At 41.4% G+C, this 15,151-nt stretch overlaps 1 protein-coding gene across 1 annotated transcript in view; it reads left to right on the forward strand.

Moving 5' to 3' along the window:
* The window catches only part of cep135 (centrosomal protein 135), a 79,674-nt gene that overhangs the window by 40,856 nt on the left and 23,667 nt on the right, over window positions 1-15,151 (forward strand). The window contains exons 10-16 of the mRNA XM_084307429.1: window positions 7,242-7,392; window positions 8,737-8,957; window positions 9,071-9,211; window positions 14,074-14,151; window positions 14,252-14,403; window positions 14,752-14,867; window positions 14,972-15,126. Of these exons, the coding sequence (XP_084163555.1) occupies window positions 7,242-7,392; window positions 8,737-8,957; window positions 9,071-9,211; window positions 14,074-14,151; window positions 14,252-14,403; window positions 14,752-14,867; window positions 14,972-15,126 (1,014 nt within the window). The remainder of the gene's footprint in view (window positions 1-7,241; window positions 7,393-8,736; window positions 8,958-9,070; window positions 9,212-14,073; window positions 14,152-14,251; window positions 14,404-14,751; window positions 14,868-14,971; window positions 15,127-15,151) is intronic.

Below are 15,151 nucleotides of genomic sequence, written 5' to 3' on the forward strand. Positions count from 1 at the left end.
GCGCAGATTGCTATCAAACTGTATTTGATCATCAATATAATGCATTTGGGGCTATAAATCACGTTCTGGAGAAAGCTGCAGAAAGAGATGAAAACATACTTATACTTTAGATCAGGGCTATTCAACTAAATTGTTCAGGGGGCCACATTGTCAGAAACCCAAGGGGCCAGGGGCCGGACTGCCACGGTGCCTCCCCGTGCTATGAATATATGTACACTTGACACAACACGCAACCACATTTTCACAACTTTTATTTAACTACATTGCAAAAGTAGTATACTTTTCAAAAAAAGTGCTTCATTTATGTGCCACATCTGCAACATCTGCAGAAAGTGCTTCATTTATGACTGTGCAACATCTCCTCTTCAACATTTCAATATAAAAATAAAATAAAAAACAAACAAGTGCATGATGTGCATCTGAACATTCTAACATCAACACTTGAACAAAAAAATACATTTATAGTGCAGCTGAGCTTATGAAAAAGTGCTTCATGTCTGTGCAACAACAGCAAATCACAGCATCTTATTAGCACTTATTGTCCACTCTTAACTCTCAAACATCAGGGGGGTGGGGGGCAGACACATCTAATGAGAGCGATTGCACTTCTTTGACTGTGCAATTGCAGAGAAAGAGGGTTAATAGGAAGTGAGGGCTACCCGCAAACAGTGATGCAAATGCTCATTTGTCAAGGAGGCACGTTGCTTGTTTTAATGGCATTCATGTGAGAGAAACTGGATTCACAGGTGTATGTTGAGCCAAACATTGTTAGCACAGATATTGCCAGCGTTTTTATTTTGGGGAATGTCTTGACATGAATACACTTTATCCAAAATGTTGTGGTGGATTCATTCTCAAGTGAATGAATGAATGAATGAAAACTTTATTTAACAGATTGCAGAATGGGTACAATACAGTACGGCTCAATACATACAATTGTTAAGGGGATGCAGACCTGAGAAAGACGTTTGTCTTGTTTCCATCAAGTGCCTGCTTCAGAGCAGATGATGCTTGCATGTCAATTATTTCAAGTTGCAGGAGACCTTCATCAATGTGAAGTGATGCAAGGAACTCTTGTCCTTTTGTGGAAATAGCTCTACATTGGCAAATGGGTTGCTCACAAAATGCATCAATTCTCTGGACATGTCAAATTCATCAAATCGACTTGCAAAGTTTTCCCTCAATTTATCAATGAAATCTGTCATTAATTGAGTGACTTTTGGCTCAATTGTGCGTGTTAACGTTGACATGAAAGAAAAAAAAGTAATAAAAAAAAATATATTATTATCATGTAATCTTTGGCGGGCCGGTCAGAATCATCCCGCGGGCCGGATCTGGCCCGCGGGCCGCCAGTTGAATAGCCCTGCTTTAGATCATATTTTAGTATGAATATGTGAATGAAAAAGTTTAACGTTCATACACCCTGAACAATACCCCCCCCCCTCACAGTGAGCTGTGGTGTTCCACAAGAAAGCATACTAGGACCGCTACTATTCCTAATTTATGCAAATGACATGTCGTCAGCTTGTGACTGCAACTTGTTCCTGTTTGCGGACGACTCAGCCCTGCTGGTCTCTGACAAGAACAAGTTACAGGTTGAAAAAGCCCTCAGCTCGGAACTAGGCAAAATCTGCATATGGCTCGCCGACAACAAACTATCATTACACATGGGCAAAACAGAGTCCATTCTCTTCGGTTCAAATAACAAACTCAGCAAGACCGACGGCTTCTCGGTTACAGTGGGTGACAATATTATCACAAGGAAAGATGAAATTACCTACCTGGGTTCCATCCTAGAGGCTAATCTTTCCTGTGACAAAATGGCATCCAATGTAATAAAAAAAGTCAACCAACGAACGCGATTCTTGTACCGGATCTCCTCTCTGGTAAACAAGAATACCCTGAAGACTCTAGCAGGAGCACTCATTCAAGGGTACTACGACTATGCTTGCACCTCATGGTACCAAAGCACCTCAAAGGCACTAAAAAACAAATTACAAACATCTCAAAACAAGCTAGTCAGACTACTACTTGACCTGACTCCTAGAACCCACCTCACCCCTGCCCACTTTGACAACCTAGGATGGCTTAGAGTAGACGACAGAGTACAGCAACTTGCAATGGGCCTGGTCTACAAGATACACTACGCGACCAAGGTACCCATGTACATGGCAAAATACTTCCCAAAGGTCAGTGAATACCACGATCACAACACCAGAGGGAGCTCCACAAATCATGTAAAACCCAGATTCGGCTCAAACAAGGGACTAAACACGTTTCGCAATTATGCCACATCAATGTCGAACGCCCTACCTAAAGCTGTAAAGGAATGTGAATCACTACCCACTTTCAAAAACACTCTCAAAAAACACCTACGTGAGACTGCAATTCGAAACTGGCCCCTACAAATGTCCTAGTTGTACAGTAAATGACCAAGTAAGGCTTTGTCAATATTCCAATGTACAGTGTAAAATGTGTGTGTGTCCCCTACCCAACCCCCCCCCCCCCCCACCTCCAATGTACAGCCCTCACCCAACCCACCCAACCCAACCCCACCCCACCCAACCAACCTCCTCCAATGTACAGTTTCTACGCCAAATGTATATACACTCCTTTTCTGGACACTTTTGTATCACAAACAGTACTGTATTTGCAAATCTGATATGTCATAAATGTATAGATGTAGCAGTACTGTCTATCTGTATGTCATATATGTTATGATGAATTGAAAATGAGGGACCCTGATGTAAACAAGACGAAAGTCTTTCTCTGGTCTGCATCCCCTTAACAATTGTATGTATTGAGCTGTACTGTACTGTACCCATTCTGCAATCTGTTAATAAACTTTTCAATCAATCAATCAATACATATAGGACATTGAATGGGCCCTAATAATGGCAATTTAGCAATAGAATTTAAAAAGTTATAGCCCTGCAAAGAAGGGGAATTTCTCCATAGACAAATAGAGCTGGCAACCTATGGTATATCATGAATTTAGCCTTAGGCAATCAAAGTGTTAAAAAAATCGGAAAAAAAGGAAAACGGACCAAATAACATATACGTGGTTGGCGTTCAACAGTTGTCGAGCAAACACGTATATAAACGTTGTTGGCGCAGATTGAGTTAAAGGGGACATTTTGGATTTTTGGACATTACATTGTATGAAATACTTGCCTTTATTTGTTTATTTTATGGATCCCCATTAGTCTTCTACACCCATGGATGAAAGACTATTCTTCCTGGGGTCCGAACACCTAACTTACAGTAAATTACATTGCAGTAATAAAAAAACAATAAAAACATAAACACTTTAGCCTAAGTACATTCTCAATATCTTTAAAATCTCACAAAAAAAAACACTAGCCACAAATACAATACTAACTAAACTAACAATACTAACTAAATAAATCAGTAACTCGACTGTATTTCATTATTCATAACAGCATTTTTCAACTTTTTCTTAAAAGTAAATTTGTTGCTGATCATCATTATCTTCACGGGTATACAATTCCAGTTCGCAGCAGCTCTATACATTACGGTTCTCTTAAGTGCATTTGTTCTTGGTAGAGGTAGAGTAAAATGAAGACCCACGGCGTGTCTGGTGACATAGCCATGTCTAGTATTGGTGGGTTGTAGTCTAGTAATGTAGTGGATGCAGAGCTATTGGCTTACTTCCGGAGTCCTGTGGTTGGGAGTTCTGGTCGGGGTTCTGAGTGAGCCGGGAAGCTTCAGACGGGCAGCAAACTGCAGAAACAGGGTCACAAAACCAAAAGGTTTTAATCCACACCACAACATGCAGGCAAAGGTTGTGCTGGTCGGCCATATTACTTCCGGGCACTCGGTTTGGCTCCCGGCACTCTGGCTCGTCACAATATATAGCGATCCATTGCCAATAACTCGATAAACAACATGATTTGGACGTATATAGTATTATACAAGCTGGAAATGGTTCATCAGGATAAACATCCCATAATCGAAAACGGTCTACACCACGCTGATCGTCCAACGGCGCGAGGAAGATCCGGTAAGATTCAGTGTTATTTTTGAACGTGTTCCATATAAACTGTTATGATGAACATATGACCCACACTAGATGAATGATATAACGCTGCCCACGGAATTATAAACGATCCCCCGCCCATCCGGTCATCATCAGATCATACGTAGATCATTCTAGAAGTACGTCCAATTGAAATTTTTTATATCGCCCCGATTGCCATCAAACTGTATTTCATCATCAATATAATGCATTTGGGGCTATAGATCACGTTCTGGAGAAAGCTGCAGAAAGAGATGAAAACATACTTATACATTAGACCATACTTTACTATGAATATGTGAATGAAAAAGTTTAACGTTGCTACACAATGAACAATACATATAGGACTTTGAATGGGCCCTAATAATGGCAATGTAGCAATAGAATTTAAAAAGTTATAGCCATGCAAAGAAGGGGTACTTCTCCATAGACAAATAGAGCTGGCAATCTATGGTATATCATGAATTTAACCCATGGCACCCAAAGTGTTAACTAGAACAGTGTTTCTCAACTGGTGGCTCGCGGGGCCATTTTGAGTGGGTCGCAGATGTGTGGGGGAAAAAATATATATAAAAAAATATATATATATTATTTTTTGTGCACTACCTATCTTTGTGAAAGTGGCTTCTCAGCTCTGGTCCAGCTGAAGACAAAGCAGAGGAACAGATTGGACATTGAGCATGACCTCAGAGTTGCTTTGTCTACCATCACCCCAGACTTTGAGACTCTTGTCAGGAGCAAACAACTCCTCTCCCCATTAGTTCCCTGGGATGTTAAGCTAAGAAGTCTGCTAAGAAGGATATATTATTTATTATTATTTTATTTCATTTTGTTTTTAGCCCTAGTTGCACTTTTGTTGCAACCCCAGTTATCCCATTAGTTCCCCCAAACTTACTGTAGGTCTGTTATGTTAAAGGGGAACTCCAACATTTTGGGAAATTAGCTTATTTAACATCTTCCCTGGAGTTAGACAAGAAGATACATACCTTTTTTGTCTCTGTGCGTGCATTTAGCTTTGGGAATAGACGCTCCGTTAGCATAGCTTAGCTTCATCACTGGAAGTGAGGCAGATCCGTAGCCTTACAGTGCCTTACAGTGTATTGCAAGGTCTGACATTGACCAAACTTGATATGCATGACCTTGGTGGGCTCTAGGTCAACTCCTGAAAAGGGGGTCAATGTCAGACTTTGCAATCAAAAGTTAGGGGGCTAATAACCCTTGCCATAATTTCAGTGCGCCCCCTAACTTTTGATTGCAAGGTCTGACATTGACCCCCTTTTCAGGAGTTGACCTAGAGCCCACCAAGGTCATGCATATCAAATTTGGTCAATGTCAGACCTTACAATGCACTGTAAGGCACTGTAAGGCTACGGATCTGCCTCACTTCCAGTGATGAAGCTAAGCTATGCTAACGGAGCGTCTATTCCCAAAGCTAAATGCACGCACAGAGACAAAAAAGGTATGTATCTTCTTGTCTAACTCCAGGGAAGATGTTAAATAAGCTAATTTCCCAAAATGTTGGAGTTCCCCTTTAAGCTAAGAAGTCTGCTAAGAAGCATAATTATTTATTATTATTTTATTTCATTGGGTTTTTAGCCCTAGTTGCACTTTTGTTGCAACCCCAGTTATCCCATTAGTTCCCCCAAACTTAGGTCTGTTATGTTAAGCTAAGAAATCTGCTAAGAAGCATATATTATTTATTATTATTTTATTTCATTCGGTTTTTAGCCCTAGTTGCACTTTTTTGTGTTTATTTCATGTTTTTAACAGTGCATGAAAGATTGTGATGCAGTAATACACAGTGGTTAAAAATGTTGGGTCGCGACTTAACACATTGGGCGCCGGGCATTGTGACCATCATTATACCCAGTCTGCCAGCTCTGTAAGCCTATGGAGATGTTTACCTTCTTTGCAGGGCTATAACTTTTTAAATATTATAGCTATATCTGCATTACTATGGCCCATTCAACATCGATTATCTATCGTTCCGGATGTGGGAACGTTATATTTTTTCATTCATACATTCTTGTGTTAATACCGTCTTGAATATAAGTATTATAAGTTTATAAGTTTAAGTTTATAAGCTTTTCTGCTGTAATTCCAAAAACGCTAGTTATAGGCCCAAACGCATATGATAGATTATCGATTGCCGTTTCTTTCCTATACACGTTATATTAAAAAATTCAAATTTATATGATCGGTATACATTATGCTTCATCATGCGTGGAGGAAAGGGGGGGTGGGGGTCGTCTATAATTCCTTTATCGTCAGTAACGGCTTTATGTAGTATGGGTTGATATATTGATCAGACTGTTTTTGCAATCGGGCTGAAAATAACGTTAGTCCTCTTACAGTTTGCCGATGAGACTGGAAGAAAAAGATCCCAATTATTTGACGCCGATCGCTTAGATCCATTTCCGGTTTGTATGGCGCAATAAACGCCGAAATCATATTGATTATTGCGTTATGGAAGCGATCCATATGCACGCCAGTGTTTGTCTGGACCCACGTAACAAAATATTACTGCCGGAGGAATTTCCTTGACGCACCGATCACAACTTCCGGTTTTGAGAGTGTAACTCGCCCGACCATCCACCAGGCGGCGGTATTGAGGCGTTGCAATCTCATTCAGGGTCCTGCTGCAGCACCGGAGGTTGACTGGATGAATTATGAATGCCATGGCGAAAAAATGAAATATTGATTTAAAAAAACGGCTTACTGTTGGCGAACAACGCATGGCGGCCAAAAACGGCGTAACTCGTTTATGGCGACCAATGTGTTAATAACTAAGGAAAATGTTGGGTCCCAAGGCTAGACCAGTTGAGAACCACTGAACTAGAATACACTACAATTGACTATAATACACTATAATTCATTATATTACACTATAATACACTATAATACATTATATTACACTATAGTTCACTATAATACACTATATTTCATTATATTACACTATAATACACTAAGTCATATTACATTATAATTCATTATAATACACTAATTCATTATATTACACTATAATTCACTATAATACACTATAATACACTATGATACACTACAATTTACTATAATTCACTAATAAACTATAATACACTATAATACACTATAATTCACTGTAACACACTTGGTGGCCTGTTTTATGAGGCACAGCTGTGTGAACATGCAAGCAGCCCATTTCTAACTCTTAACGTTACTTCAGGAGCAGTCTGAAGGCAACTATGAGAAAGAGCGTCTCTGGGACCAGCTGGCTGAACTGAAGGGACAGAACCAGAAGATGGAGGGGTTGAATAATTTCCTGGAGGAGGAGCAGAGGCGGCTACATGACAAAATGGAGAAACAGACGACGGCTGGTAAGCAGCAACTTCACCTTTACAGGCGGAATTGGGTTCATTCGGTTATTTTCTTTCTTTATTAATTCAAGTTAATTTGATTTTATTAGGAAAATTACAACTATCATACATAACATTGAAGTATCATGACCCTGCACTCCAGAGGATTGCACTTAAAATCATTACTTAAAACACTTATTTCCAAAGTGGTCCTTGATGAAAAACATAAAAACACAATACCAATGAAAACAAAACACAATAAAACAATCTCTTTACCGGAGAGCATAGGCGGCGGGTATATAAGGCCAGGGGAGGCAATGCCGACCCAGTCTGCGCATTATTATAGGCAGCCTAGGCTACGATATTGTGTGTGTGTGGGCTGCTGCAGCCCGGTGGTGACAATACGCAAGGGTCGGCCAACCAAGGTGTCAATGGCAGTAGGTGTGGTGGCCGTTAACATTCCAGACTGCGGGCAGTAACCAATCACGCCGCATCATCAAACTAACCGATGCCAGTCTGGTCTTCAAAACCCTCCATGGTCTAGCCCCACCCCCACTTTCCGATTTTTCACCTCCAGGTTCGCGTGTAGTCTTTTACCAACAAACGTGCAGTTCCGCGTTCGGGTTCAGAACTGTTGACTTGGCTGTTCCATTAAGGACAAGTACATTTAGCAAATCAGCCCTCTCCGTGAGAGCTGCCAAGAGTCGAGACCTGAAACTCCATTCCAAGTTACATGCCGCCTGGGCATAACACTGGATCACCTGAGGCCAAGGGCTTGCTCTACGAGGGCATGATGAGACTGAGTCAGAGTTAATCAAACCGTGGAAACATTTTAGAGCTACTAGTATGTACATTGTTTTCAAAGCATGATGAGATCCAAATTACGGAAAACATTTCCTTCATTGCCGTCGACACCGCAACATTCCCAATGAGGCGCATCCGAAATTGGCTAAGAAGAACAACAATATGCGCCAGGAGAGACGGTCAACTCTGAGTCCGCTTCACATTGAAAGTGATCTCACAGACAAACTTAAAGCAGAAAAGATCATTGATGCGCGAAACGTTGCATTTTTTTTTGTTGCATTAAGGTAAGACAATGGTTAATCATATTGGATGCCTTCATTTGAACAATTAATTTGCACTATATGAAATGAGTGGGGCTCGCTGTAGTAGCCTAGTAGACGTGGGTGTGTGTATTGTATGACATCAGAACCTGGACAGCACCGTTTGCGTGTAAGCAAAAAAGAAAAAGGGACAATTTTGCGCGCTCCGCTCGAGTCCCATCCCATCTATAGCCTACCCTAATGTCCAGCTCACCCGCCGCCTATGCCGGAGAGAATATATGACTGATGAACTGTTTCCTAGACAAGGAGCTGGTGATGGAGCTCGAGGCCATGCGGGCTAAACACGGTGTGTGTGGGAGGGAGCGCTCCCCGTCCCGCCTGGACGCGTTCGTGAGGAGCCTCGAGGAGGAGAGGGACTACTACCGGCAGGAGGCCGATCGTTACAGGAAGGCCAGGGGGGCGGGCGGCCCGGACCTCAGCCCCTCTCGTAGTCCAGGCAGGGGCAGGAGTCCCATGACCAGGGTAGGCAATAAATGAGGTCCATATTGTGCCTTTTTAATTTAATTTAATTTTCATGAATGAAATTGAATTGCATCAAATGTACTGAGAACGTAGTGGCTTCTTAAAATGTCCAGGGGGATGTACGGGAGACGGAGCTCCTGTGTGCGGTGAGGGAAAGGGACGAGCTGAAGGCCGTCCTGCTGGGCTTTGAGAGACACATGGAAGACATCCAGACCGACGTGAAAGCCCTTAGCGCGGAGAGAGACCAGCTCAAAGTACAAAGTTTTTCTTTTTTTTTGTATTTTCTTTTTTTATTATTTTTTAAACATAACATAAAATTAGACATACAAGCATTAACAGTAAACATCCAATGAAATCACCATTTAAATAAATGTAGTATACGAGATATACACCTAATACTTGCTATCTAATACCCTACATACATATGCTCTCGCTCGCTCACCCCCCCCCCCCGGACCCCCACTTGGATAATCCATCCATTATCATTCGTTCCTAACCAGGCACTACAATTCATATGCTAGCTTTTATTCTCTCCACCACTTCTAACCAGAATGCAATTTTGGCTTCACTGACACCTAAAATTCTTGCTGTAGATATTTCTAGATAGATCACATCGAGATATGTAAGAACCCATACCTTCCGACAAATTTTTTACGGTTGAAACCATTGTGATGCTATCAGCTTTTTAGCCGCTGTGAGACCCGATAAAACTAATCTCTTTAGCTGTATAGGGGCTGCAAACTGAAAAACATCATTCAACAGCAATACAGAGGGGTACAGGTATGTTCAGAAATAAGAAATTTGATAATTGCTGGGCCACTTCTTTCCAGAATATCTTAACTGGTGGGCAATCCCAATACATGTGCATAAATGTACCCTCATCCCCATTTGTACATAAGGAACATCTGGAGTCTTGTCCAGAAGTCCCATTCTGTTCAATCTTATAGGAGTCAGGTATGTCCTATGAATATAATTAAGATTAATTTGTTGATGGTCCGGGTTACGTGACGCAATTCGAACGTTTGCCCAGACTTCTTGCCAATCAAAATTTATTTCCAAGTCTGGTATATCCCTCCTCCAGATTGAGTCTAGGGGGAGGATTCCATACGAGGACGTTAGTAAGTGATGATAAAAATCGGATACGAAACCTCTCGATGTCTCTCTTTCATAGAAGAATTTGTGATATCTGTGGCGCTCAATTGGTATCCTTAATGGGACTCCATGAGCCTTCAAACAAACCAATAACTGTGCGTAAAAATAATATGTGGAACTGGTGAGATTACATTTTTTATGTATGTCTTTATAGCTACAAAAACCCTGTTTGTTGAAAACATCTCCTAATGTGTGTATGCCCTGCTTTTCCCATTTAGGGTATCTTATAGGTCGTTTTCCAATCAGGAGTGCATTGTTATTGAATAGGGGAGTATGACTATGCCATTTATGTTGGTTAGAATATTTTTTTGTGTTTCACGCCATATTCGCACATGAGTAATAAGGGGGCCAAATTTCAATTCGCATTGCTTGATTGATAATATGGTGTATACTATGTCCTGCAGTCTATGTGGTGCTACTATATTTACTTCTGAGTTTCTCCAGGATACAGATGCTTGGGAATCAAACCAGGTTGTCAGTGGTCTTAAAGAGTACGCTTTAAAATAGTGGTAAAAATCTGGATATGCCATACCTCCGTCGGCTTTGTTTCTCTGTGCGGTGGATCTTTTTATACGTGGAGGTTTGTTATTCCAAATAAATTTGTATGCGGTGGAGTGTAATTTTTTCCAGTAACCATCAGGAGGGGGTAACGGTAACATTGAGCTAATGAAGTTGATTCTAGGTAAAACATCCATCTTAACTATTGATACCCGTGCCTGTACTGAGTTTTTAAGTTTGGACCACCTGTCGAAGTCGTATTTGATCTTATCTTGGAATTTTATGTAATTGTACTCCTAAACATCTGAAGTGTTTAACCATTGGTATTTTTTCTGGAAGGAGTATATTCTTTGCAGGGGTATTAAGTGGAAGGAAAGCCGACTTTGGCCAATTTATCCTAAATCCCGATAGATTGCCAAAGTCATCAATCAACTTGAGAAGATGAGGCATTGAGGTGTTAGGGTTTTGCATGAACAATATTACGTCATCCGCATATAAACTAATATGATGTTGTGTGCCCTTAATTGCGATTGGTTCTATAGATTGGAATTGTCTTATATATTGTACTAAAGGCTCTAATGATAAAGCGAATAGTCCGGGACTAAGAGGGCAACCCTGTCTGGAGGAGCGCGATACCGGAAAGATTTCGGAGGTGATTATACCTGTTGTAATCATGGCCGATGGGTCTTTGTATAATACTTTAATCATATCAATGAATCCTTTTCCTAACCCCATCCTTTCTAATACTGCCCATAAATAAGACCATTCCAACCTATCAAAGGCTTTCATCGCATCCAGGGACAGCATCGCTATAGGTGTGGTGTCATCCTTGCTGGCATCTAGCACATGTAGTAACCGTCTTATATTATCCGTGATCAAGCGGCCTCTTATGAAGCCAGTCTGATCAGGATGAACTAAAGACGTCATATGCTTTTGAAGTCTGATGGCTAATACCTTGGAATACAGCTTGATATCGGTTCCGAGGAGGCTTAAGGGTCTATAACTACCGCAATCGGTGGGGTCTTTGTCTTTTTTAAGGAGGACTGTTATGAGTGCAATATTATCGATCTTATGGAAGTTCCCCTCCTTGATTGAATATAAAATCATATTAAGTAATAGGGGTCCAATTACATCCCAGCATGAGAGGTACATTTTCTGGTGGGATACCATCCCTTCCAGGAGCCCTACCACTTTGCATTTCAGATATGGCCTCCCTAAGTTCATCTAGTGTGATGGGTGTTTCTAACTGTTTTGCGTCATCCTCTGATAGTATAGGAAGGTTAATTTGATTAAGATATATGTCCATTTTGTTTTGATCGAAGGCCATTTCTGATTTGTACAAGTTGGAGTAGAACTCTTTGAATGTCTCGTTGATTTTTTTAGGGTCTGTAACAAGTCCTTGCTGTGCCTTAATAGTAGTTATATCTGCAAATTTTGCGTTGGCTCGTAACTGCATAGCTAGTAGGTGACTTCGTTTAGAACCATGAAAGTAATGCTGTTGTCTTGTGCTACGTATTTGAACTTCAGATTGTTGTTTAAAAATGTCATTAATCTCTTTTTTTAACACATTAATTTGAGATTCCAATCGAACCGAGTAGTTGTATTGTAAAGAGGAAAATAACGTAGAGTAAAGCGTTTCCAGCTCTGCCAGTTTTGAACAACGATTCTTGCGTATTTTGGAGGAAAAGTTCCCAGTAAAATCCTTGATAAATCCCTTTACCGACATCCATAATATTCTGGGGTCCTGTACCGATTTTGCATTCTCCAGTAGGAATACAACAAGAGCTTCTTTGAATTGTGTAATGAATTCCTTGTTTTTCAGCAATATCGAGTTAAATCGCCATCTTGGGGCTCGGGGTGACAGTATACCAAATTATCCTTTTAGGAGTAAATAACAGTGATCTGATAGTGCATTGGGTACCATTTCCACGTCATAGTTATCAAATAGTCTAGGGGATGCAAAAACATAATCTATTCTGGAAAATGTGTTATGTCTTGCAGATCGACAAGAGTACTTCCGGGTCGTAGGGTTGAGTGATCGCCATAGGTCACCTGTATTCTTAGACCAATCCTTTAACGCATTAGATGCATTTTTCTGGTAATTGAAAAAGGTGGGATAAGATTTATCCCTCCCGGGATCCCAAATGGCATTAAAATCTGCGCCAATTATAAATGAGTATTCAGGAAAGTTTAACATTGTTCTAGTAAGTGTAGCGTAGAAGTTAGCTTCGTACAGATTTGGGGCATATGCCGCTACCAACGCTATTTTCCTGTTCCTGTATACAATTTTAGCTATGGTTAACCGACCATCTATCAGACCATACTTCCTGCAATTCAATATTCAACTTCCGTTTCACGACTATAGCAACTCCACAGGATCTTGTTCCAAAGGAAGAGTGACTAATGTTATGATATATGTTGTCCGCTAGCGTTTCATACTTCTGAAGACACTAGTTTGATTGGTGGCCTTGCTCCTTGTAATTTTACGATTCATGATGACTTATCGATCTTTGTTTTTTTGGACAATTGTAGAGTTTATTCTGTGGTGATATTGAGCCTAATATGAAAATCTTTAAAGGGGCACTTCACCAAAAAACTATTTTGCACACATTCATTTAGTTTGACAGTTATTGAGAGTAAATTAGTTTAGATACAGCCACCAGTTATGTCATCGGGTACATTGAATCCTTGTGTTGTGTTAATTATAGCTCAATTGTCAAGTTAGACCGCGCTCTCAAGATACGACACTGGGTGCTGAAATCCCATTAAGTATTATATAGAAGAAGCAGTGAAGCCAGACCAGCACTCTCAGGTTCAAAATTTAATGGCAGCCTGAAACAAACATGTTTCGGAATTAGATATTCCTTCGTCAGTGTTATTGCTTGCCAGCAATAACACTGACGAAGGAATATCTAATTCCGAAACATGTTTGTTTCAGGCTGCCATTAAATTGCCAGCAATAACACTGACGAAGGAATATCTAATTCCGAAACATGTTTGTTTCAGGCTGCCATTAAATTTTGAACCTGAGAGTGCTGGTCTGGCTTCACTGCTTCTTCTATATAATTATAGCTCAATAAAATGACATGGTAGCAGTCCCTATAAGACAAGGTATTGCTATTTTTCATCTACATCATATGGATTCAGTGTCCCCGCTGACATCACTGGTGGCCATATTCAAACTCACTTACTCTCAATAACTAAATGAATGTGTGCAAAACAGTTTAGAGTTTTTGAATGTGTTTTGAGATTATGTGCAAAATATATGCATTGTTTTTTGGAAGTGTTGAGCTGAATGAAGTACACTATATATGGAGCATACAATTTATTCTAATGTAATTGGATGATGACTGTAGTTCCTCACACTTGTGTCAGTTTACTGGAATATAAATGTAATCACACATTAACTTGATAAGACATCTTGAAATGGATCCCATCCACTCAGCGCTCTGAGCCTTTTCTTCAGGTTGCCCAGACGGCAGCTCTCGCAGACCGAGAGGAGGAGGAGAGGAGGCTCCTGGAACAGGAGGACACTATAAAGAGCGTAAGCCTATTGAAACACACGGCAAGCCGCCACTGTTAACCGCTAGTCTTCCCTGGCTCTGCGTTGGATGTGACTGGAACATTGTGTTGTCGTGATGCAGTTGGAGCGGGAGAGGTTGGACCTGCGCTCTCATGTGTCTCTGCTGGAGGAGGGCAGGGTTGCTGTGGAGCAGGAGCTGAAGGCGCGGTCCACGGCTCTGGTCCACACCGCGGAGGAGACGGCCCAGCAGAGGGCGGAGTCCAACGCACTCAGGTATGGATTGACCTATCACAAGCCCCACCCTCTTGAAAACTGAGATGGCATTATGTGAGAATCAGTTTCCATGGCTGCTGTGTTGTTTGGTGCTCTCTGATCAGTGGACAGGGGCAAGTACTGAGTGCTTGTGACATCAGGGGTTTGGTTCCAGTTCAGACTGTAGCCTAGCATGTCATCCCCCCTCGCTCCACTGCTGAAGCAGAAATACCTTTAAATGTGCTGCTGTTGAGTTGAGAGGGTGTAGTGTCTGTTGAGTTGAGAGGGTGTAGTGTCTGTTGAGTTGAGAGGGTGTGGTGTCTGTAGCCCGTATCTTAACCGCACTGACGAGTGATTCTGTGTGCGTAGGCTGCTACAGGAGCAGATGGAGCAGTCGCTGTTTGACACCCAACGCAGACTGTCTGTGAAGACCAGCGAGCTTCACGCTACCCACCAGCAGATTGAGAAACTGGAAGAGAGAATAGGTGAAGGTTTTATGGATGTACTGGGGCTTAACGTGGTGAATCCTGTACAACATGTCCTTCTCTGTGTTTACTCAGCTGTGCGCCTGCTTTGTATCTCTTACCAGGTGAAATTATTCGACAAGGTTCCGGCCACAAGGAGGAGGTGGCGGGTCTTCAGAAGTCCATCGCTGCCCTGGATAAAGAGAAGGACGTCCTGCAGGATGAGGTGGACGAGAAGACGGAGAGGCTGGTGCTGCTGCAGGAGGAGCTCTCTAAGCAGGTAGTGTGGCTGAATAATAACAACC

This window comes from Notolepis coatsorum (genome assembly GCF_963971535.1).
Source record: "Notolepis coatsorum genome assembly, chromosome: 2".
Taxonomy (NCBI): domain Eukaryota; kingdom Metazoa; phylum Chordata; class Actinopteri; order Aulopiformes; family Paralepididae; genus Notolepis; species Notolepis coatsorum.